The following is a 25,188-nucleotide window of genomic DNA, read 5'->3' as shown; positions in this document are numbered from 1 at the left end:
GAAGACCCAACACAGCCAAAACTAAATAAATAAAATTAAAAAAAGAAAAGAAAAGAAAAGAAACTTGCTTAAAAAAAAAAAAAAAGAAGTCAACAGAGAAACAGTTGCTTACAATGGTGCAGTATTTGAAAACAAGCTTCTGGGGAATTTACCAGAGTGTGAAAGAGTTACGAAAACAGATCCACTCTGGCTTAGAGCCCTCTCAAGGGTGTGACGGGGCTGTAAGCATCTTCCTGAGATAAATGTGAGATAATTTTCGGGAGATAGCCTTACCATTTTTAGACACCTCTCCTCCTGGAGACAGAAGCTTTATGTGAGGCAGTGGGGTTATTTGAGGCAGTTATATGGTTAGAAGACTTTCCTATACACACATCCTTAAATGAGCTGTACCTTCCCCTTAACAGGAAAAGATCTCCTGTTGTCTTGCAAAGACCACAGCAGCTCTGTGATGGGACGGGCTCCCTAGTGGTGAGCTCTGGGGACCGCAGATATTTTCTTCTACAGTCAGTCTGCAGAGATAAAGAGCAGAGGATGTGGCCAGGATAGGAGGAGGGGACTGTACATATGTGAGTGTACGTGTGTGTGTGTTTTCTCATTTCCGCTTCCCCTTTCAAGCTGGCAACAGCATTTTAATGAAGACAGAGAGAAAGATACAATATGCAATATGATACCTTCTCCCTTTCCTCACCTCCATCCCAGCCGAGAGGGGCTGTGCCCAGCTCTGAGAACTGCTTTGCCTCAAACTCAGCTCTTTACCAGCGAACAGGTGAGTACAACTTCCACCTCAATTTTAAGACTGTACTGATTTAGGATGGTGCTGGGAGATAGGAGGAAACAAGTCAGAGAAAAATCAGGCTGCGAAAAAAATGGAAATGTCAGGAGAAAAGCTCCCACATCCCTGACTTCAACCTTAAAAAATACATCACTGCGCCTCTTGGAACAAGGTCTCTTTATTTTTTTTTCCTTCCTATTATCAGAGAGGTACTCTTGCTAGGGTCACAGAACATGGGTTCCTTCGACGGCCTGAATTAATATTTAGGAATTTTTCATCTTTCTCATCTGAGAAGTTCCTCTCTGTGTCTTGCTGTCCTCACTTTTAGTGCGTTTCAGTCTGATTCTCACTTGGAAAAGTTCTCAAGGAGAAAAGTTTGTTAGCTTCATCTGGGTCCCATTCTAGCATCCCTAACTCTGACTCTCGGGAATACCTAGCCAGAATGAATTTTGCTTTTTGTGGGTATGACCACTTTCTTCAAAAGCTGTAGAAGAAAGTTGTTGAGGAGATAACTATAGCAACATATACTAGGGTGAAAGGGGAGGGAGAATTTATACAACTGGACGACACCGGGCCAAATTTACTGGAAGGCTCAAGATCAATAACCACCTGTCAGGTTTCGTGTTCAAGCCGTACATCTCAGAGATGGATCGATGAATCTATTGACCACTTAATGACCTGTGTAATCCTGAGGAGGGATGGGGTCTGCTCCTCCAACACACCTGGTCTCAGTGGTAGCCAGGCTGAGCATGTCACCACCTGCATGAGTTTGGGGGAAGGTAGAGGAGTGGAAAGATCCTCTACGCTGGGGTTTTCCCGTGCCCTACTTGCTACTGAACCCACCAGTGGGTGGAGGAGCAGAGGTGTGTCCCCAGTGTAGAACAAGGACACGATGAAAGAGCCCCCCAGAATTGATAAGACCCCAAGTGTTTGGAAGAGATCCCCAGTGACTCTGTCTACCACAAATAGCCCTAAATAGAGAGGCAAGGGAACTTTCTAGACAGTACACAGCAGCGCCCAGGATAGGAGGTTGGAGGTTGCAGACTTTCGACCTGTGTGTCCAGTCTTGAGTTATTAGGCTTGAGTGATTAGAGCTAAAGATCTGGTCTAATTTTCATGTAACTTGAAACATTATTAGGAATAAAGTAAGATAGGTTTATTATCTATCTCTACTGAGACTATCAGAGATAACAAGCTAAAGCTATCGCAAGAGAGATAGAAAGAGATCTTACAAATGATTTTTTCTTCATGTGCATCCCAAGGAAACTCTTTACAACCATACTAAAGACACTTTCTCATAACTCCTTTGCTCTACTGAAACTTAGATGGAGTCCTGTGATTAAGCATAATGTAGTAGCCATGGAGACCCAATACCATCATTTGGTTAATGATTCATATTCTGTTAGAAAATGGAGAGGAAGTTTGGTCCCAGCCCAGATCATGATTCACACAGTAAGAGGAAATGATCAGACATCTATCTCCACTTGATAACTGCCAACTGTTCTGTTTACAGCCTAAAGGACAAGACAAAGGTGGGTATTCCAGTACCCACAGTACTGTGTGCCCGGCCCACACACGGGCCTACTGCAAAAAGGCTTAAACACAGGTTTTGAGAAGAAGAAAAGAGGGTGTAGATATTGTGAAAGAAAAAGAGGGAAGAATAAACATGAGTATCGGAGGGACAGAGCTTCATTACCAAGGAAATGAGACTGAAGAATTAAAGATAGGAATTCACAGAACTAACTCAATGACTGAGAAGTCTGCTTATTCTCACTCCTGTTTCTAGACTGAACTACCTGTAAACCAGTCCAGGCAAACTGATGTCTCTTATTCTTGATGCCTTGATGATGAAAGAATCTAGTGTCTCCCAACATGGACAGCACGTGATCCCTTTTTTCCAAATGTACAACTTTAATATTTCCTGTAGGAGTTTACAAGGCCCCCATAAAACTCATCCACATCATGGAGGTAGAAGTAAGTAAGAAAGAGGAGAGAAAAAGAGGCTGTAGATGGTCTTTTTTCGGGATTTATTCAGCTAAACTTATTTGTGGGAGGGAGGAGATGAAAAGAGAGAGGAAACGAGTTACGAAAGTGAGTGGGCATTTTTCTTGGTATTATTTATCAAATAGCATCCCTCTTTTCTCCTCAAATCAATTGAACTGCTCCCTTAGACCACAAGAAGTCTCAGGATGCAAAAATGCTGCACTCAGGGTAATTTTTGTTCTGATGTTCTTCCAAATGGCAGTGACATGGGAGAGGGTTAGAGATTAGCAAGACATTGCCTATCTGTGAAGGAGTGTGAGAGCCTGTTGCAGGGGTTGGGGGTATGGAGAATGGGGGGCAGTCAACCTGGCTTGAGGTGGAGTTTGTCCTTGTTGAAAACCGAGAAATTGGCTGTCCTGGGATTTCCCACAACCCCTTGCAAGAGTGGTGATGTCTATCTTGTCTGTGACTGCAGAAAAGATGCATAAGTTGCGGAAGGTCTTACAGGCCCCATCATGGAAACTCCGTTTCCTTTTTCTCTCCTCCCACGCTTGTTTTCACTCTCAGTCCCAGTTCACAGGCACTGCTGGGGTATAGGCACAGTACAGCCAGAAGAGAAGAGAGGTCTGTTTGATACACATCCCGGGAGGAGGCCCAGCGTGCTCAAGAGAAACCTAAGGCTGGGTCTTGGAAACCAAGAGTGAGGAGGAAGGCTGTGTGATATAAAGGAAGAAAGCACACACCTGGGACTCAGAACTTGTGTGTGTCCTGTTGATAACAGTTAATATTCTATGTGACTTAAGATAAGCCTCTCTCTCTCTTTCTGTCTCTCTGTCTCTCTCTCTGTGTCAGTTTCCTTCACTGCAAAATGAGTGATCAGGATTAGATGATCTCTCTGATTGCTTTAGGCATTAAGTAAGAACAGAGGACCTAGTTACCGCTTAGTTTTTATCTCTTCTCGACAGCATCATCCTTCTTTCACCGTCTGGACTTGACGCACACTTCTGTACCCTGCTCTGCCCACTCCTTCTCCTTCCTTCTTTCCTTATTCCTGAAAATGTTCCAACTTTAGTGAATGGCTTAGACTGAGGGGAAATTAATAACAATAATAACTATATTTATTAAGCACCTCCTTTATACATCAGGGACTTAGTATGCATTATCTGAGTTTTGATTTTGAAACCCCAATAACCCAACAAGTTTGGTACACTATCTGTTTTACATATGAAGAAACTCGGGTTTAGAGGGGATAAGGATGTCACTGAGGACACATATGCAGTAAGTAGGCAGAATTGTGGTTTCAGACAAGCTTTACTCTGATTGCACAGCCCCACACTCCTTCTACAGTTTTCCTCCTCAAGAGTTGGCCATCCTTCCTAGACCCCTTCAGAGTATCCCCTTGGTGAGACATCTGTAACTAGAGCTCGTATTTTAGATTGGTAGGCCCATATGGTTGCTAAGATATTAAAATACGTTCATATCAAATTGGTAAATATTCATCACTCCAAGACCACTGAGTGCCCATCACTAACCCAGCTACCCCAGCTCTTCCCACAAGACTCCCTAGACCAAGCTAGCCACACACTTGAAGGGCCCAGTCACAGGACTGGGACTGGTATGACCTCTGAGTTGCCTGTGCTGCTCCATAACCATTGCTAAATGTTCTGAATGCCACAACAGTCTACAAGTAATGGGAAATTCCAGGCGGACGCTCTCCTCTGAGCTAGAACCTAGTTGGGCCCTCCCTGGCTGCTAAACCACTCTAAGCTTGAGGAAGGCAAAACTGCCTCATAACCATCTAGTTGGAGTCAAGAAGGAAAACTACACTAATAACCAAACAAAGCAACTCTTCCTTTACTAAGATTGTCACAAAGTCAAGCATAAATTACTTTTGGTTTATCTGCCTCTTCTATACTAGACTATAAAATGGAGAGTTCATCTAGCATGTGAAATAGAGAATCTACTAACATAGTTTCTTCTTCCTTTATCCTAAATTACATTTATCAGTGACACCTGCATGGTGATCTTAGGTTATTCTCTTACTCCATTATTAGTGGAAAGATGATACAACTAGAGTCAGACTAATGTGAGTTTAAATCTCAGCACCATAAGATCCTAAATATATGACCTTGGACTAGTCACATATCTCTCTGAGCTTCAGATAACAATAATTAGCTCCAAGGAGATTGTTGGGATTAAGTGAAGTAGTTTGTGGGACAGTTTTTTTGTTTTTTTGTTTTTTTAGATATACTTGACAAATGGGACAGTTTTATGGATAAATATAAGGAACTCTATACATCTCAGTTATTATGAGTACCTATTGCTTTGAATTGCCCATGTTTATATAAAGTGAATCTCTGACTACATTCCTTAGAAAAGAGACTGGAAGTAAGTGATGTTCTCAGTGTAGTAATAATCACATACCCATAAAGATTTTCTCTGCTAGTAAAGTTACTGCTTCTGCTGATGATTTTAGTTGGAAGATATTCCTTTCAAAGCTCTGAAACAACTCCCTAGTCTTTTTTTTTTTAAACTAAATTTATTTTGTTTACTTATTTTTGGCTGCGTTGGGTCTTTGTTGCTGCGTGCGGGCTTTCTCTAGTTGCAGTGAGCGGGGGCTACTCTTCTTTACAGTGCGCGGGCTTCTCATTGCGGTGGCTTCTCTTGTTACGGAGCACGGGCTCTAGGCGCTCGGGCTTCAGTAGTTGTGGCTCACAGGCTCAGTTGTGGCTCGCGGGCTCTAGAGTGCAGGCTCCATAGTTGTGGCGCATGGGTTTAGTTGCTCCGTGGCATGTGGGATATGCCCTGACCAGGGATCAAACGTGTGTACCTTGCATTGGCAGGCGGATTCTTAACCACCACGCCACCAGGGAAGTCCCCAGCTCCCTAGTCTTAAACCATTAATGGTGATTCCTCTTGTCTAACTTCAATCATGGCTGCTGCAATTTCTGCTTTGAACTATAACATCCTCAGAAAAAGAGAATTCTCTCCTACTGTACTTGGTTGTAGTCAGATTCCAGAGCACTCAACAGATTGTGGAGAAATATTTTGGGAGTAAATCCCTAGAAAAATGTAGGAAAGAAGAAAAGACAGAGGACTGAAAATGATAGCAGAGGGGGAAAGGAGGCTTTGGGGTGGTTCAGGCAAGTAGAAACAGAACCAGCGTGGCATTCGTGTTGTTGTTTTTTTGGGGGTGGGGAGGTACTTAGTGGGAATGTCAGAGAAAATATATCAGCAGGCATCAGACTTTCATCCCCACAGAAGATAGACTAAATGTAATATTATAATCTAAACCAGCATCAAGAAAAATGGTACTCAGATTCCAGAAGGAACTTTTGACCAGGGAATAAAAACCTACAATGAAAAATTCTGGAAAATATTTTTTTTTAGGACAAGAGAAGTTGGTAGTTTCAGCTTATAAGTTCAGTCAGATTTGTGTGGCCCTATGTTCTATCAATAAAGGGGTGGCGTGACTATGCCCCAGGCCTTTTTCCTCTTCATTAGAAGGTATCCAAAATACATACATTAGGATTTGAGACCATGTGGAAAGTCGGGAACCCCTGGCCTATGATACACACTAGAGGGGGTTAATATTTCAGCAGCAGAGTGACTCTTGGTCCTCTGCAGGTACAGTATCTACTGAGCCCCTTCTGTTGCAATGTACCATGCACTGCCCTGAGGTAGGATTTAGGGGACAGGTTACAAGCAATGGTGGATAACGGCCAGAAAGGTAAGCCACTTACGACTTGTTGAATGTGGTCTAGGCGCACGTGCTGGGTGCTAGTGGTGGGCAAGAGAACGGAGATGACTTGAGGAGCCCTTCAAAATGTAGAATGTGTTTGGGTAGAGAGGAAGGTGGCTGAAACTGGGTAAGCTAAAGCAAAGAAGCAGAAAAGTTCAAGAAGTGCTGGGGGTCCTTGAGCTCTCCTGACTGAATCACACTCCTTGGGCTCCTTCTCAGCCTCCCTCATCCAGGCTCACCACCTTCCTGGGTCACTGAAGGTTTTAAGTCCAAGAACCTCATAAGTCAGTGTTAATTTGAAAGGGAATTTGTTAAGTGGCAAGTAACTCCAGAGGCCACTGGGCCGTTTCCTAATTCTTACAGGAAAAACTACACAAATGCATTTTTTGTACAGGTATTATTCCTACAAATATTTCAGACTCAATTGGAATAAATTCATAAACAATGATATTAGAGGCGAACTTTTACAACATTGAGTCCCACCAATTCATTTTCTAGAGGTTGAAGTCAATGCCCAAATAGAAAACCTAATTGACTTGCCAGAAGTCAGTTAATTGGACAGAAAGTCTAGAAGAACGCCCAAGACTCCTGACTCCCATCAGTGCTCTTTTCACGGCACCAAACTCCATTGTACCTCCAGGTGTGTGTTTTTTGTATGACTCGTTTGGAGTCATACATGCCCTCTGTCTGTCACAAGGACCCTCCATGCTCTCAAAGGTGCCATCTTGACAGCTGTGTGCATCCGTCCTTCAGTTCTTTCTAACACTCTCACTGCCGACGTGCGTGTCTGATAATCACGTGCCGCTTCCTCCAGATTTCCACAGAGAACACCCGGTTTCTCATCGCCAAGCAGCACAGCTGTTACCGCTAACCAGACAATTCTATTTCTCCCAGCCTCCAAATCCTGCTGTACTTACAGTGTTCCCCCATAATGCCCTGTGAACAGGTCTCTATAACCCCCGTGTGGCAGAGATTGGGGAAAATCAGTTAGATTCTGTTTTAGGCCTCAGGGACATAGCAGTGAACAACCCAGACAAAAATCTCTGTCCTTGTGGAGCTTCTATTTTAATCAGAAGAATAAACAATAAATTGCATTAACAAATAAAACATAAAGTATGTTAGTGATAAGAACAATGAAGAAGAAAGTCAAGCAGGGAAGGAGCTCAGTGGAAGCGCCTGTCATCTGGAGGCTGTGGAAGCCAGGCCTGGCTTCACGGAGAAACTGGTTAAGAGTTGGGCTTTCAGGTTAAGGGTGCCAAAGGCTGGGAGGGAAGAAGAGGGAGGGGAAAAACACGGGGAAAGCCTAGGGTTGAACGGGGGATAAGCATTTTCAGGGGGCAGAGGGGAAATGAGCCTGTGTGAGTCTGGCGTATTTTCAAAGATGTAGGAGGAGTGTGGGACAGATTCACATCACAGAGGATGCTGAAACCAAAGTAGAGGCCTCCATCACTCATCTCAATTAGTGAGATTCTGACACTGTGCTAGGCTGTAACATCCTCATTGAGAAACTGAGCCCAGAGAAAGGGATTGAATTCGCCAGGGCTATACCATTAGTAAGTGACAGAATAAAGTGTGGGAGTTGAAGGTTCCTTCCTTCTTTCTTTCTTTTTCTCCTTCCTCCCCTCCTTCCTTTCCTCCTTCCTTCCCTTCTTCCTGCCTTCTTCTCTCCCTCCCTCCCTCCCTTCCTTTCTGAATTCCTTTTAAATTCCCCTGATCACCAAATTAGTTCTTCTTGTGACCTGAAGATTTCTTGTGATTTAGGTGAGATTTATTTGCTCTGGAAATTAAAGACAATAGGCAAGTTAGCCTTTGATATTTTCTTCTCCGGACTGACTGACACCAACATATTAAATATTTTGGATGGAGGTGCAGTACTAGGTAAATTCACACTAACAAGGCTTTTTAGACTCTTTCCCTAAATTCTTCATAGTGGCAGTTTCGTCCTCATGTTATCACCTCATAACAGCTCTGGCCAAAGGACAACAAATTCTCTCTGCTACCCCTCTTTGTGGCTTCACTATACACCACAGACTCCATTCAGTTGTTTAATTTCCCCTTAAAGGCACAGGCAGTGGAGAAAGGGCCGGGTGTCCAGGGTTAATAAAGTTTCATAGTGCCAACTGCTGTCTCTCCTTGGGAGAGACATGCCTTAGGCTGGACCTGCAGTAAAAGAATTTAGATCAGACAGCAGTAATTATGTACTATTTTTCTCTGGATATGTTTTGTCTGTCACAAGCAGAAACGTCCAAAAGAATTTTATTGCCCTAGGAATGCATTTTATGTTCAGGACTTTCTTTTCAAAAATAGGTATTTTAGTGCCTACATTGTTGAATGCTTCACTGATGATTTTGTTTTTAAGTGTTGGAGAAGCAGAAGTCTCTGGAAACTGGCACTCTTCTTATTTATTTCCCCCTTTTATTTTTCCTTACTCCAGCAGTTAAAGGTGTAGCCATGAGGATGAACCGTTTATGGCAGCTCCAGTGACAAGGGCTGGTCCCACCTCCACCTGTTCACTGTGGGGACTGTGAGGGCAGCTGGTGGGGAAGAGGCAGGAGGACAGACTATAAGCCAATGACTGTACATTAGCCTCAAGCCTTTTTAAGCTCTATTGGGACAATCGAATGATTCATCCTCTCTGTCTTCCTCTTTGAATCAGTGGCTCGTGCCATCAGAATATATCTCTTGGAAGAATACAGAGGTGTTGATTAGGCAGTGTTAAATGAAGTATTAGCACACTGATGAACTGGACAATTAACTCAGAGCCATGGAGAAACCCAAGCTGACGAATTAGAAAGTGATGATCCTGAAAGTGGTAACTGCTAATTGCTTCAGGCAATGTCTCCTTGTTGTTTTTATTATGGGGTTCTCCCCACCCTCATCCCTACTGCCCCCAGAGAAATCCTATGCTAGATAGGAAACAAAACAAGCCCAGAATGACTGTAGTTAGACTGACATCCTGGTTGTGAGACCTTAGAAAATCCGTCTAACCTTTGAGATCTGAGACTTCATGTATCTTTATGAGGACCAAATAAAGTGAAATTTACACATGGCAAATTTAAAGATATTTTAATTACAATGGAAGATTCTGGGAGACAAAATTCTTAAGAACTAAAGAAAATGTTTTCTAATACAGCATTTCACCTATCATGAGAAGTAGCAACTCTCAAGTCAGAAGCGCTTTCTCAGTGTCCCTTAAATCATATGATATTTCCAGTTTCCAAACTTGGAAGACCTGGTGTTTAGATTGCTCAGCGCATTCCTTTCTTTGGAAGATGGAGGAGGAACCAGACATCTCCTCCCTCCTCCGGAACGGGCAGAGGGTTACGCTCCTTTCTGCAGAGCTGGGAAGATGTGGGGGCAGCCCTGGGAGTGGTGATTACTGACCAGAGGATGAGGCAGCAGCACTGTGTTCCAACTCACAGGACAGCATCCCTGTGGCAGGAGGCCCTGAAGTCTGAACCAGCGCCATGGAGGGCTCTGTGCTGAGCCCCACATCCTGGGAGAGGCGACGGGCCTGGCTCCGACAGAGCCGGCACTGGCAGACCCAGGTCCTGGAAGAGGAGGCTGCCGCAGCCCTGCAGGGTGTCCCAGATCCCGAGCCTTCTGGCCTGGATGATGTTTTCCAGGAAGGTAAGAGGCCATTAGACATCAAACAGACTTGCACGTTCTCTTGTGATATGGAAAACGTGCCAGATGCCCAGGTCTGCAGTGCGGGCAGCGGGTCCTGGGTTTAGGCTAGCCCCCCCCCCCCACCACCACGAGGCTTATTTTGACTGGGTTAAATGAGTTTAAGGGAAGATGAGTAAAGTAATATGAGGCATGAATTATGTGAGAAAGAAACAGCGTAAGATTAGGAAAAAGGAAGAGGCACACTTTTGCCTCGTCCTGAGCAGCTATCTGTGAGGATCCGAGGCCAGGGTTCTCTATGAATGTTTGGAGTGTTTCTGTGTCTGTGTAACAAGGTTACACGCAATCTGGGTGCCTGGACTCTGGCTGCAACTCAGCTGTGTGACGTGACCTTTGGCAAGTCACTCACCGCTCTAGGACATGCTTGTCTAATTGAAGTATTAGTACCTGAAATAGTAATAGTACCTTTTCCACATGCCTCTCAGAGCTTCTTTTAGGTTCCAATGACGCTGCAGACATAAGAGTAAAAAGTAAAAAATAAATTTAAAAATAAATCTTATGTAAGTGAACCTACCCTCGCTTATTTGGTAGGAAACAAAAAGCACAAACGCAAAATTGTGCTTTTTATTTTCTTTTTTTCTTTTCCTTTTTTTTTGAAGAGAAGGATCTATTCCTGTTCCCAAACCTTGGGGTATTTTCCAAGTTTCTGGGAGAAAGGGGGCACAGAGGCAGAGAGAGAAGAAATATCCGTTATTTATTTATTTTTTTTTTTCGGTACGCGGGCCTCTCACTGTTGTGGCCTCTCCCGTTGTGGAGCACAGGCTCCGGACGCGCAGGCTCAGCGGCCATGGCTCACGGGCCCAGCCGCTCTGCGGCATGTGGGATCTTCCCGGACCGGGGCACGAACCCGTGTCCCCTGCATCGGCAGGCGGACTCTCAACCACTGCGCCACCAGGGAAGCCCTATCCACTATTTTTATACACGGGTATATTCCTCTTTTATCTTAAAGAAAAGTTTTATGGGAACAAAAAGGAGTCATGAGGTGGCTTATATAATGATGTTTGTGGAATGGGGTGAATTTCAGGGAGGAAATCTGATTTCCTTCAGTTTCCACGGTGATCTGATGTCTGGCTTTTCTAGGGAATCCAATCAACAAGATTGAAGACTGGCTGCAGGATTGTGGGTAAGTGCTGGCGAGGCAGCTGGACTGAGCATGGTTGATGGTTGGGTGTGTTAACAGGCTCTGACTCTTGAGAACTCAGAGCGCAGGGACATGAATTTTAATTGGGCGTAATGATTAGAAGTGAGGTTGAAATAAGGGAGAGGGGATTGTAAAGATTTGGGGTGGGTGTGGGGATTGGGGCTATGAATCGAGTGCATCTCTGGGCTGAGACTAAGTTAGGGTGAGGATCTGGAAGTACAGGCTGGACCTGGTCTAAAACTAAGAAGGATGGAAATGGGTAGCCACAGGGGAGAGCTGGGCTAAATTCCAGATTCCTGCCCCATTGCTTTTCCCTTCAGACTGGAGTTTTACACTGTGTAACAAAAGAGGACTTAGAAACCTAATTGTTCTTATGGTCAGAGTATTTCTTCATTATGAATCATTATGTTGTTTATTTCTACTGAAGAACACAGGAAGAGGGGCTAAGGGTTTACCCCAGTCATTCAAAGCAGTGACGAATTGGAGCAGGTACTTCAAGGCAAAATGTAGTACCTCTTTCCTGAGAAACACTTTAAAATTTGAAACCCTACACCCCCTCTGCCTGTACCATTTTAGGTTCAGTCTACCCAGACCTGGAGGGAAAGCTTCTGTGACCTATTTAAGTGTGATCATTTGTGTGATAATGAATTCTCAGAACTTATAACTCCCTCCTACTCTTTATTTCCTCTTCAGAAATGTTTCAAGCTGTATATAGCCTTTCATCTAAACTTGTTTATTAACATATGAATAAACCCATCCTGGCTTATTTGGTAGGAAATAAATAACACTGTATAATCCAAGGTTGTTTATTTTAACTCTGCCCTGGGAGGTAAGGCAAGGAAGAATTTATCTTGTGTTTTTGTTGTGTACAAAACATGTTGTCTTTATTGTCATAATCTGGTTCAGAATTTCAAAGTTTATTAAGGGTAATCAAAATATAGGGAAGTAAATGGATGGTGGTAATGTTTGCAGGTTTGGGTGTGTGAGAACTGTCCTAGGATTTAAAATGCTTCTCCAGATACGTACAGGAGAACCAGTGGGCTCAGTTACTGTCTTTATCCCATTAACTATTCTACAGTCTTATAATTCAAGTCAATAATTAATTACTGACCGTGCGTTTGCTAACTGTCTGATTGTCTAAATGGCCTAGAGGGGTGCCAAGTAGTTTAAAATATGCTCCTTGACCACAAACATACTACATTCTAGTTGAAAAGAATAAATTCTCAGAAATACAAGATTGTAAATTCCAGAAATCACCTTTCCCTACCTATATTCTACCAGGATAAACCCTGAACCAAAATTTATGATGAAAAAGTAGTCTGGTGAGTGAAAAGCCTCCAAGATTTGAGCCTAATTCTTGTGCTAAGCATCTGTATAACCAGCTGTAAGCAAACAACTGAAATTCTATCTCAGACTCCTCTTCTGTAAAGTGGAGAGCTAGAATAATAAAGTTCCAAAAGATTCTTGCGAGATTTAAATGATCTATGTGTACAAGTGCTTTATAGTCTGTAGTAGTATGTGAGTGGTGAATGTCACGGAGGAAAGAATTTTCCTCTACCCATCTTTCTGGGTCTTTCTTTAATTCTTTACTCTGAGAACTAAATTGACATGAGACAGATTAACAGGAGAAAATCAAACAAAAGTTTAAACATGTATCCATGGGAGACACCCCGGAGAACTGAGTAACTCACCCAAATGGTGAAACCCTCCCCTTAAATACCATCCTCAGCTAAAGACAAAAGATGATATTGGGGATAGTGGTTTGGGACTTCAAAGGGGAGGAAGGCAATTCACACGGAGATGAAAAAGCAAATGTTTGGTAAACAGACATTTACTGGACTATGTAAAGACAATGGGATACTAAGCAGACTCTGATTTCCAACACACCTAGTTCATATTCTCTAGTGAGATCTCTATTCCTGTTACAGTCCCTCTATCCAAATTCTTTAGGCAGCTAAGGCAGAAGGTCAAAGTTTCTTCCTGAGTCTTTTGAGCCTTGGTTGTCTTCAGCTTGAAATAATCCACATGCCAAAGGGACATTTCAGGGTGGCAAATTTTGCTCCCCTACATGAAGTTTATAAAGATGAGTTTTATGCTACTTTAAAATTTCACAAAATAAGTCCATCTATCTATTTACCTGGCATCTATCTGTATCCTTTTATTTATCGGAAAAGTGTGTCCAGATAGGATGCATATCAACTTTAGGACAGTGATTACCTCTAGGAAGGAAGAAAGTTAGGAAGGAATGGGAGTAAAACTTCTCCTGAAAATATCTAACTATCTGAGGGCCAGTTCTGTCAGTTTTCCCAGAGCGCAAACGTGCCTTCTCCTGATCTTTGCCCTGAAATTCCTTCAAGGTGTATTGTAGGTCAGCGATTGCAGTGGCTAATGACTTGATTCTTGTAGAACTGGATGGTGGGCAACATTCTTCATTTTACAATCCCTTCCCTTTCAGTCTTAATTTCGACCAAGCTTTGAGAGGCATTTCATGACCAGTTTGTCCCATGGCACTAGGAATGCTTATTCCCAGGTCAGGTGAGGACTTCTTTGATAGGCCACTCAATGTACTATTACTGGACCAGGCCTTGTTAACAGTAGCCGAAAGCCTCTGGACCACCTGTCATACTGGTCTGTTATGGTCCAGGAAATTGTTTCCTCTTGCTGTTTCTTCCTATATCTACACTTACACTATCACTGATCTTATAGAACTACATATTTGATCAATCTTTTCAAGTCACCTAATCATCATTAATTTGATCTGAAGCTCAGTCACACATACGGTAATGCACGAAAAAATAATCTTTTAAAATAAGATTACAAGTAACGTAGCTAGTAACATTAATAGGTCATAAGTAAGTATTGAAGCTAAGAAATTCTATTAGGTGCTGCCCTGTATCTCCCCAGGTCATCTGACCAGTCTGTTCTGCACCAGTCCCTATCTTTAAGGGAAATGACATATTGGAATTGTACATAAAGTTCACCAAAGATGTCTGCACGTACAAGGCGAGAGGTGGGTCATCACGACCCCATACGTAGGATTGAGAAAGAAATATCATCTAGGGCGTTACATGGCTGGTGCCAGAAGAAGAAAAATTGATCTCTACGGTCGAGCAGATATTTCTGCCATTGCAGAGGTCTGGTTAATGCATAATGCAGGTGCACAGTGCACACCAGAGGGGAGGAAGGAGGCCAAAATGGGCAGAAAAAAAATTTTTGTCTTGCCTTAAAATGAATTTTTATTTCATCAGTCTCTGCAGGCAAAGTCTATGGAAATTTCTGGAAGAAGCTAAAAATAGCTACATGCTTCTTCTCACAGTCCAATCCTCCTCCCTACTCTTTGTTTATGAATGGGGTATACAGGAAGAGCAGTAGCTTGGCTCTTCTATGTCAGACTTGAAATGATGCTAAGGGACCTTTCAGCACAAATGCGGAGAGGAGCAGCTATGGATCTAGTCTCTAGTCATTGATTTTATGTCCTAAGCGATAACTCATGAAAGGCCTGGGACTTGGATGAGGGACATGAAATTTCAAACCACCATGCTCAGAGGAGCTGAGCATGGATCAACAGATCCAGGCCTATGTCCATAATTCTGTGGTGTATTCCACATACACACAGAAAAGCATACCATCACAAGGGTCAGCCTGAGCTGGTCCTCATCTAGAGCCTATGGACATGCCTGGTAGGGCACAGCTAGAAAACAGAAATGAAAGATGCACACCCAACAAATATTGTGTTACTAAATTTTGCTTTGGGCAAATAAGGAATTTTATCAGTGGTATTTTTTAATGTAAATTTTATTGAAGTATAGCATACATATCAGTAGCATTTTTCTTTTTAATATAAATTGTCGTGCAACTCAATGGATGTAAATTTCAGCTATGCTAGATGAATAAATTCTAGCGACCTGCTGTATAACATAGTGCCTATAGCTAACAATATGGTATTGTGCACTTCAAAATTTGTTAAGAGGGTAAATCTCATATTAAGTGTTCTTACTTCCAAAAAAAAAAAAAAATCAAAGGGAAATAAGGATACTCTGGGAGTTGTTGGATGTGTCTGTTAGTTCGATGGGTGATGGATGGTATCACCAGTGTTTACCTATGTCCAAGCTCATCAAATTGCACACATTAAATATGTGCAGCTCCTTGTGTATCAATTATACCTAAATAAAGCTGTATGTAAATATAAATATACATATGTATACATATAAATATAAAATAATAGCAATATAAATTGTGTTGAAGTATAAAGTATTTACTGAAAAATAAACGAGTCTTAAATACACGGTTCAATGAATTTTCTCAAAGGGAATATAGTGGTGAAATCTGAAATAGAACATCACTAGCACTCCAGAAGCTCCTTCTGTCCCCTTCTGTTCACTGCCCTGCTTCCAAGGGTAACCAGTACCCTGACTTGTAGCATCAAAGATAAATTTTGTACTTTTTAAACTTTATATAAATCGAACCATACAATATGCACTGTTTCATGTGTCTTTTTTTTTGTTCAGCATTATGTTTGTGATGTTCATCCATGTGTTTGCATCCAGCAATAGCTCATTCTTTTCCATTGTTGTGTAGCATTGTCTATTGATCGTGCAATTTATCCGTTTTACAATAACTAGAGATTTGGAGGTCTGCCAATTCTGAGTTATTATAAACATTGTTTCTTTTGGTGAACGTATACAGGCATCTCCATTGATTGCATACCTAGACGTGTAACAGTAGTGTGTTTTATTGTAGTTATAGTAATTGTAGGCTTTAGTAGTTGCATTACTGTGTAGCTCCAGCACAAGCATTAAATGCAACAGTAGATCTCAGCATTCTAGTAGTTGACTATATTGTTATCATAATGTTTTTTAATAGTAATAGGAAATATTAATTTATACTAATATTTGTAATGTTATATATACACTGACACGTTTGTAGTATTATAATATATATCTTTATGTAATTGTATATTAGGAAGAGAAGTATGTATTTGTAGTTCTAGTTGTGTTTCTTAGAGTTACCCATTCTTAATTACCTTGAGTATCATTCCACATTTTATAGCATATATTGATGTACAGTTTTTCTCATGAGGACATGTAAAAATCCAGATTTTAGACAATATGGTTGATTTTTTCACTATTGAAAGGAAAGTACCAGCAAAAGATGTCTATATATGTAGGGATTTATTTTGTCAAATTAAACACAGCTCGTTCTACAGACGTTGAGTCTGTAAGCCCATTTTCATTAATAAACATTTCGTGAACTGATACTCCAATAGCCTGAGAGGTGCCCAGATCTCTGGAGACTGATAAAGGAGAAGGCTCGTTTAAGACCAGCTCCAATGGATGCTCTCCAGTCAGTTCCCCTGTTAACTCACTTGAACAACTCTTCTCTCTTCCAGCCTCCATTTGAGATTACATTCAAAGCATCACGTGCAACTTCCATTTTTAAAACTTTCAGGAAAGCTAACTATAAAACTCACAACAGGTCGGTGTTTGACGTGAACTTAGATAATGATAATATCTAGGCATCTAAATCCCCTTACTTAATATTTGGGAACATAGCAGCAGCCAGGAGGCAGGACTGGAGTCCAGGTGCTCCAGTCCCTGTTCAAAGCTTTTTCACAGACAACTTCAATCACCCGTTTGAGACAGTGAATTTCTTCCTCATTTAAGTTGTTTCTCACTACCATGTATGCTGAATTCCAATTGTTCTTCCTGTGGAGACAGTAAATGTTTGATAAGCCCATATCTCAAAATGTAGAAATGTAATCTCTAACCAAGATGCGGTTCCTGCTGCTTCCTGAAAGACGTGATATTCAGCGACAATGGGGCTCAAAGAAAAGGGAGGAGGTGTAGGTAGATAAGATGACCTCCTAAGAGTTTTTTCTTAGTTTCAATATTTGTATTTCTGATGGAAAGTTTATGGCACCCAGACCCCTGCTTCTGTAAATATATTTCTCCAGTTTTGCTTCCGTATCTTTCCTATTTCCTAGCTACTGAAGAATCATTGCTAAACTGACTTGGGACACTGTTTACAGCACAATGGCAGCACAATCTAAAATACAGCACCTTGGCAGTTTATGAAGTTTTATGTATATATATATATATATATGTGTGTGTGTGTGTGTGTGTGTGTGTGTGTCATACTGATAATTTCCTTGGGATGTAAAATTATTTTATGTAAGAAATTGTGTTGTGTGTCTCTGTGTTGGCAAGATCTCTAACAACTCTCAAATCCATTATCTAACAAATCTCAAATCCATTATTCCTGCTTTAACTAATTATATTTATTATTAATTAGGATGAAAATGAATAAATGTGATGAACAAAAAAATAAATAAATAAAATAAAATAAAATAAAATACAGCACCTTCTGACTACCTCTATGGATTTGTCAGTCAAATCATCACTCTCCATTTTCTTCAACATAAAAGCAATTTAAATACTACTGACTCTCATTGGAAAATTACGTGAACTTGTGGGAAATATTTGAAGAAAAGCCCTTTCGAAAATGTAGTGATTTAAACCTATGAGATTCTTTTTGGTTTTTAGATACTTTGAAGAAGGGTTTTTTGAGGAAGCAGGACAGCCGATCCACAACGGTAAGCAGAGGCTCTGTTCTTTCTCCTCTTGTTCCTCTACCTTAGACAGTGACACGGCTGTGTGTGTGTGTGTGTGTGCATGTGTGTATGCGTGTGTAAGATGCTATCTTTTCACTGCCTACAGAACACCTATTAGTGGTCATAAGACAGTCCAGGAGGCCCAGAGGATAGAGTAAGTGTTGGGTCAGAGCCCACAGGCTGACTAGTCCTCAAAGGTTAGCTTCTGTTAGTGGCTGCTCAGCTAACAACCACTGCTATGGAAAACGAGCTTTATAAAATATGTGTGGATGTAGAGAACAAACGTATGGACACCAAGGGGGAAAAGTGACGGGGGTGTGGTGGTGGGATGAATTGGGAGATTGGGATTGACATATATACACTAATATGTATTAAATGGATAACGAATAAGAACTTGCTGTATAAAAAAATAAATAAAATAAAATTCAAAATAAAATGTGTGTCTATATATGTGTGTGTATGTGTGAGTGCATACCCCCATGTGCCCGTTCTTTGGCAGAGGACTGTGTACGTGACTATGTGATATAGGGGACAGGTTAGTTATAGGTGAGTTTTTACGTGATTTTTTAAATCAAAACATGAATGTGACTTCTGAGTTAGTATCTGTGTGGCTGGGGTAGTTTTTCAAACATGTGGATGTATGATGTAATTGTGTGGTTGTAGATGTGTATACTAATGTGTGATTGTGTGTGTGCGTGTGAGTCCAAGCCTGATTTTCTGCAGCCTTTGCCTTATTATCTGACAGGGTGCCCCAGCCATGGAACCAGCTTTGAAGATGACTTGACCCTCGGAGCAGAAGGTAAGTGGCACAGCTCTCTGAGGTTGGAATTGCGGAAGAGACCATCTACTGGATGAATTAAGGATAGAATGGAAGGGGAGAACTGCAGAAAGAAGCAGCCCATCCCTGGAGTCTTATCTGCAGGGAAAGAGCCATCTCATATGATCTAATGGAAAACTCAGAAAGTGTCACATGCCCAGAAATACTTCCTCACCAGCCTATCAAGACATCTACTGGTCCATCATTGGAGCTTTCCTTTGGCCCCTGAATATATAAAGTCACCATAAAAGTGGCTGCCCAGACATCTTTGAGATGGTTTTCTGTATAGGAAGCCCCAGGCAGTCTGAGTACTGGGTGTAAGAGAGAGACTCCATTGGAGGAAAATAAGGGCTGGGATAAAGGATGGAGGTACCGCAACCTACCAGTGTCCTCTGGGACCCGTAGAGACTCACGTGGTGAGGCAGGAACACTAGCCTGGGTGCCTGAATGACTCTGTCCTCCTCAGGACAGAGAAACTCTTGTCTGGACACCAGGCATGGTTCAGAAGTTCAGAGGCTCGGGGCCAGTTTTTCTCTGCTATATTTGTCCAGGTCTGTGTTTGATAATCTTCAGATACTTATATAAAGAACAGAGTTCATGGGATTCAGGGGCCTATAGTAGTGGCAGAGGGGAACAGAGGGGGCTGAGTTTTAAACTTGGAGGGACAGCCTAGGTGATTTGCATTTTCCCTTCTAACTTTTTCTTTGCCTTTCTGTTCCTTGTCCAGCCACACTGTTGGCCGCCAACAGCAAACTCTTCTCCAGGTAAGTGTTCGGTTGAGCCAGGCTGAACGATGTCTCCTTCAGGACCTACTGAACTGGGGTGGGTGTCAGAGTCCAAGAAATTAAAAACAAAGAGCTGCAGATTCACAATAGAGGGTGAGATTTCCAACTCAGAATGAGACCATAGATTGAGTTTTTACAGTAGATGGTTCAAAGGTCCCCAGCATGGAGTGACAGTGCCCAGCAGGGCATGTCTAGGAACCAGGGTGCAGACTGCTCACAAGATTAGTATGACTTCAGCGTTGATCCCTGCAGGAGCTTCCTGGAGACAGCCCGGCCTGGGCAGCTACTGGATCTTGGCTGCAGTTTGGCTTCCAGTAGCATGACTGGTGGGACCAACAAGACTAGTTCAAGGTAGGTGCCAAGTTTGGCAGGGGTGTAAGGGCGGGGAAGATGAGAGGTAGAAGAGAATGGAACTAAGAACCGTTGCCAGTTTTTTTTCTGGGATATACTGCTAGAGCTTTTATGTAGTCACATACTTGACAAGCATAACAATATCTGCTTCAAGAATAGCAGGGATGCAGAGGAATCTGCTGCTCAGAGCTGGATGCTGTGTGTAAAATACAGGTGTCTCCTCCCCTGAACCTTGTACCCCAAGAGGTGTAGTATCGGTACCATCACAGTTCCTGGACTTATAAGTACTCAGTAAACAATCAATAAATGTATTAATTGATTGATTGATTGGTTGATTGAGGCAATAAAACATTGATTCATTCAGATAATTTTGTACCCCCAAATGCAGGCCAGGCAATGACTGTGTGGAATTTGAAGATGAAGCAGACAAAGAGTTTGCCCGCAGGAGCCCACCAAGCCTATAGGGTGAACAAAATACGCACACAAATAACTTTAAAACAAGATGGAAAGTGATGAAAACTAGTGTGCTATAATCAAAATTGTTTGGAATTTGGAGTCCGAGTTTGAACTTGAGACCTTATTAGCTCTTAACTACCTTTAGTGATTTGTCTTTATTGAACCTTAGCCCTGGCAACACCCCAGTTCAGTTAACACAGAATCTCTGGAGATGAGACTCAAATATCTGCATGAAAAGTTTTCTCGAAGTATATTTGATTTACAATGCTTCAGGTGTACAGAAAAGTGATTCAGATATATATATACACATATATATGTGTGTGTGTATATATATATATATATATATATTCTTTTTCAGATTCTTTCCCATTATAGGTTATTGCAAGATATTGAGTCTAGTTCCCTGTGCTGCATAGTAGGTCCTTATTGTTTACTGTTTTATATATCGTAGTGTATATGTGTTAATTGCAAACTCCTAATTTATCTCTCCCCATCCTCTGCTATCGCCTTTGGTAACCTTAAGTTTGTTTTCTATGTCTGTGAGTCTATTTCTGTTTTGTAAATAAGTTCATTGGAATCATTTTTTTAGATTCTACATATAAGTGATATCATGTGATAGTTATCTGTCTCTGTCTGACTTACTTCACTTAGTATGATCATTTCTAGATTTATCCATGTTGCTGTAAATGGCATTAGTTCATTCTTTTTTATGGCTGAGCAATATTCCATTGTATATATATATACCACATCTTCTTTATCCATTCATCTGTTGATGGACATTTAAGTTGCTTCCATGTCTTGGCTGTTGTAAATAGTGCTGCTATGAACAATAGAGTGAATGTATCTTTCAAGTTAGAGTTTTCATCTTTTCTGGATATGTGTCCAGGAGTAGGATTGCTGGATCATATGGTAACTCTGTTTTTGGTTTTTTTGAGGAATCTCCATACTGTTCTGCATAGCGACTTCCCAATTTACATTCCCACCAACAGTGTAGGAGGGTTCCCTTTGTTCCACACCCTCTCCAGCATTTATTATTTGTACACATTTTTTTTTTAAATTTATTTTTGGCTGTGTTGGGTCTTTGTTGCTGCACGTGGGCTTTCTCTAGTTGCGGCGAGCGGGGCTACTCTTCATTGCAGTGTGCAAGCTTCTCATTGCAGTGGCTTCTCTTGTTGTGGAGCACAGGCTCTAGGCGCGTGGGCTTCAGTAGTTGCAGCATGTGGGCTCAGTAGTTGTGGCTCTTGGGCTCTAGAGTGCAGGCTCGGTAGTTTTGGCGCACGGTCTTAGTTGCTCCACGGCATGTGGGATCTTCCCCTACCAGGGATCAAACACATGTACCCTGCATTGGCAGGCGGATTCTTAACCACTGTGCCACCAGGGAAGCCCTGTAGACTTTTTGATGATGGCCATTCTGACTGGTGTGAGGTGATACCTCATTGTAGTTTTTTTTTTTTTTTTTTTTTGCGGTACGCAAAAAAAAAGGTACTGCTGTGGCCTCTCCTGTTGAGGAGCACAGGCTCCGGACGCACAGGCTCTGCGGCCATGGCTCACGGGCCCAGCTGCTCCGCGGCATGTGGGATCATCCCGGACCGGGGCACGAACCCGTGTCCCCTGCATCGGCAGGCGGACTCTCAACCACTGCGCCACCAGGGAAGCCCCTCATTGTAGTTTTGATTTCCAATTCTCTGATAATTAGCAATGTTGAGCATCTTTTCATGTGCCTACTGGCCATCTGTATGTTTTCTTTGGGAAAATGTCTATTGAGGTCTTCTGCCCATTTTTTAATTACGTTCTTTGTTTTTTGATATTGAGACGTATGAGCTATTTATACATTTTGGATATCAACCCATTATCAGTCATATCATTTGAAAATATTTTCTCCCATTTAGTAAGTTGTCTTTTCATTCTATCAGTGATTTCCTTTACTGTGCAAAAGGCTTTAAGTTTAATTAAGTGCCATTTGTCCATTTGAGCTTTTGTTTCCTTTGCCTTATGAGAGAGATCCAAGAAAATATTGCTACAATTTATGTCAAAGAGTGTTCTGCTTGTGTTTTCTTCTAGGAGTTTTATGACTTCTGTTCTTATGGAACAGTGTTCACCCATTTTGAGTTTATTTTTTTATACAGAGTGAGAAAATTTTCGAATTCTTTTACATGTAGCTCTTCAATTTCCCAGCACCACTTATTAAAGAGACAGTCTTTTCCCCATTGGATACTCTTGCTTCCCCATTGTATACTCATGCACTATAAGTGCATGGTTTTTTTTCTGGGCTCTCTATTCTGTTCCATTGATCTATATATCTGCTTTTGTGCCCGTACCAAACTGCTCTGATGACTATAGCTTTATAACCGGATCTGAAGTGGACACAAGTCACCTCTCCCCCCCGAGGTGTGCTGGCAGCTGTCACCTTAGTGGAAGCTGTGGCTGGAGATGGAAGGGCTAGAGCCAGAGCCTGGTGTGAGCCAGGGCTTCTCCTGTGCTCAGTGGCTCACAGCACCCTATCCGGGGCAAGACTGTGTCCTAAGTTGTTGGAGCAGAATTCCTGAGGGTCAGGTCTGAGCTGGTTCCATTCCCTCTGAGTGTGTGCTCTCCTGCATCCCAGCATTGGTACCTTCGCCCCAGAGGGGAGCAGGGCTGGAGCAAGAAGGGCTGGGGCAGGTGCCCACTGCAAGCAAGGGCCCATTGGGGAGCGGTCCTGGCACACGAGTCAGAGTTCCAGACCGCTCTCCATCTGCCTCTGCTGGGAGCGCCAGTAATGGCTGCCATTGCCTGGTTCAGATGTAGCGCCAGGTCCAAGCCAGCTCCATCGCCCACAGCTACACGCTCTTCTCAGTAATGGCAGCCTTCACCCTAGTGGAGAGCTGCACCATGGAGCAAGAGGGACTAGAGTGGGTGCCCCGTGTGGGTCACAGGAAGATGGCCAAAGTCAAGGCACTTTCAATCTGCTTCCTCCTCCTTGTCTCAGGGAGTCAGCGAGCGAGCGCGCTCTCTTTGCGAGCAGAGTCTAGGGTTCCTGCAGCCCTCCTGTTAGTCCCACTGGTTTTCAAGCCAGCTAATAGGACTCCTCTGCCCAGCATCAGACCCTAGGGCTGGGGTGCCCAATTTGTGGTTTGAACCGCCCACTCCCCAGGGAGGATCTCAGAGCCCATGTAATTCCCCCTCTTCCTCTGTGTCCTCTTGCAGGGATGCAGGTCCTGACCTGACTGTTTCTCTACTCTTCCTACCCAATTCCATGTAGATCTTGCTTTACAGCCTTGGCTGTGTAAGAGTGTATCAGTCTCCAATGTGTTTTCAGCGAGAGTTGCTCCTCATGGAGATGTATTTTTGATCTGTTCGTTGGGGTGGGTGAACTCAGCGTCTTCCTTCTCTGCCACCTTGATCTCCCCCCTCCTCGGTGATCTAGTCGTATGCCCACAATTCAGATAAGGAAACTTAGGATCATGAAGATAAAATTGGCAGTTAGGGGCTTCCCTGGTGGCGCAGTGGTTGAGAGTCCGCCTGCCGATGCAGGGGACACGGGGTCGTGCCCCGATCTGGGAGGATCCCACATGCCGCGGAGCGGCTGGGCCCGTGAACCATGGCGCATCCGGAGCCTGTGCTCCGCAACGGGAGAGGCCACAGCAATGAGAGGCCCGCGTACCATAAAAAAAAAAAAAAAAAAAAAATTGGCAGTTAGGAGGAATGCACGAGAATAGATCCAGGTATTCGAATTATCCAGCTATTACTTGAATAAGATGGTCTCGATTTAGATCAAAAAGCCCAGCATCCTTTCTGAAGAGAGTAACAGTGATTAGTCAAAGCCTCCAATAATTCACAGCTCCCCTACCCACATGGTTGTTTGGAGCACATAATTGGTGAGCTCTAGTGTCACCCAGCTCGGTGCTACCAAGCTTTGGATGTAGACATATGTTGGTGCCATACCGAGAGAGAGACAGAGACGGAGAGAAAGTGTTTGGTCTGTAATGCAGGACTTCTGTCCTGAAATTGTGCTGTAAAGGGGCCTACTTCTCAAAATCAGGTTTTGAGCATACCTGTATAGATAAAATTCTATCCTCAGGGTGAGAATAAAATGAGTTTTATGTTCCTTACCCACTCATTGCCTGGGTGTTCCACACAGCCATTGGCACAAGCTACAAGTTACAAAGCGCTTGGCAAAAGCCAGCTGTGTCACAGTATGTGCAAGTGGGAACTGACAGGTTAATAACACAACTGCAAGGTTTCTTTGCACCTAGACTGCTTTTGATTTTTCAGGTCCCTCTCATAGCAAATTTTCATTCATCTGTAATCACTGTAGTCATGACAGAATCTCGTTCAATTTTTAAACCAGGGCGAGATTGTAATTCCCATATTTCAGACAGAGAGTTTAGATTCAGAGCAGTGAAAGCTTTTCTCAGTCACAGTGGTAGATGGAGAAATGGCCAGAAAGGTATCTCAGTCTCCTGACGCTTTTATTAGATAACTCTGGATTACCCTGTGTCTCAAAGCTTTGCTTGTTTACCAAACCCCCTCTTTGCAGCATCTCAGAGATTCTGGACAAGGTGCAAGAAGATGCAGAAGATGTCCTTTTCAGTCTGGGCTTTGGCCAGGAGGACCACAAAGACACTTCTCGAATTCCTGCCCGATTTTTCACCACTCCGTCTCAGGCCAAAGGCATTGATTTCCAGCTCTTCCTGAAGTCCCAGGTGCGGAGGATTGAGATGGAAGACCCGTGCCTCATGCTGGCCAGTGAGTGTTACCACAGATACATGCTCAGCTTCTCTCCCAGCCTGCAGTCATTCACAACAGGGATCAGTGGCTCTAAATACTACTTTCTCTTGGTCAGCTTCACTCGACCCTTTGTCTCT

The 25,188-nt window shown here is 42.7% G+C and overlaps 1 protein-coding gene across 1 annotated transcript in view; it reads left to right on the top strand.

Annotated features, from left to right (window-relative positions):
• Window positions 1–9,964: 9,964 nt before the first annotated feature.
• Window positions 9,965–25,188, top strand: part of TESPA1 (thymocyte expressed, positive selection associated 1) — a gene marked incomplete at both ends in the record, with an annotated part of 30,408 nt that continues 15,184 nt past the window's right edge. The window contains 7 exons of the mRNA XM_082666729.1: window positions 9,965–10,127; window positions 11,265–11,307; window positions 17,868–17,917; window positions 18,681–18,734; window positions 19,480–19,516; window positions 19,790–19,888; window positions 24,861–25,069. Coding sequence (XP_082522855.1) covers window positions 9,965–10,127; window positions 11,265–11,307; window positions 17,868–17,917; window positions 18,681–18,734; window positions 19,480–19,516; window positions 19,790–19,888; window positions 24,861–25,069 — 655 coding nt within the window. The remainder of the gene's footprint in view (window positions 10,128–11,264; window positions 11,308–17,867; window positions 17,918–18,680; window positions 18,735–19,479; window positions 19,517–19,789; window positions 19,889–24,860; window positions 25,070–25,188) is intronic.

Source organism: Grampus griseus (assembly GCF_964374135.1).
Source record: "Grampus griseus genome assembly, chromosome: 11".
Taxonomy (NCBI): Eukaryota; Metazoa; Chordata; class Mammalia; order Artiodactyla; family Delphinidae; genus Grampus; species Grampus griseus.
Note: the sequence above shows the minus strand (reverse complement) of the source record. Positions and strands in the feature narration are given on the sequence as shown.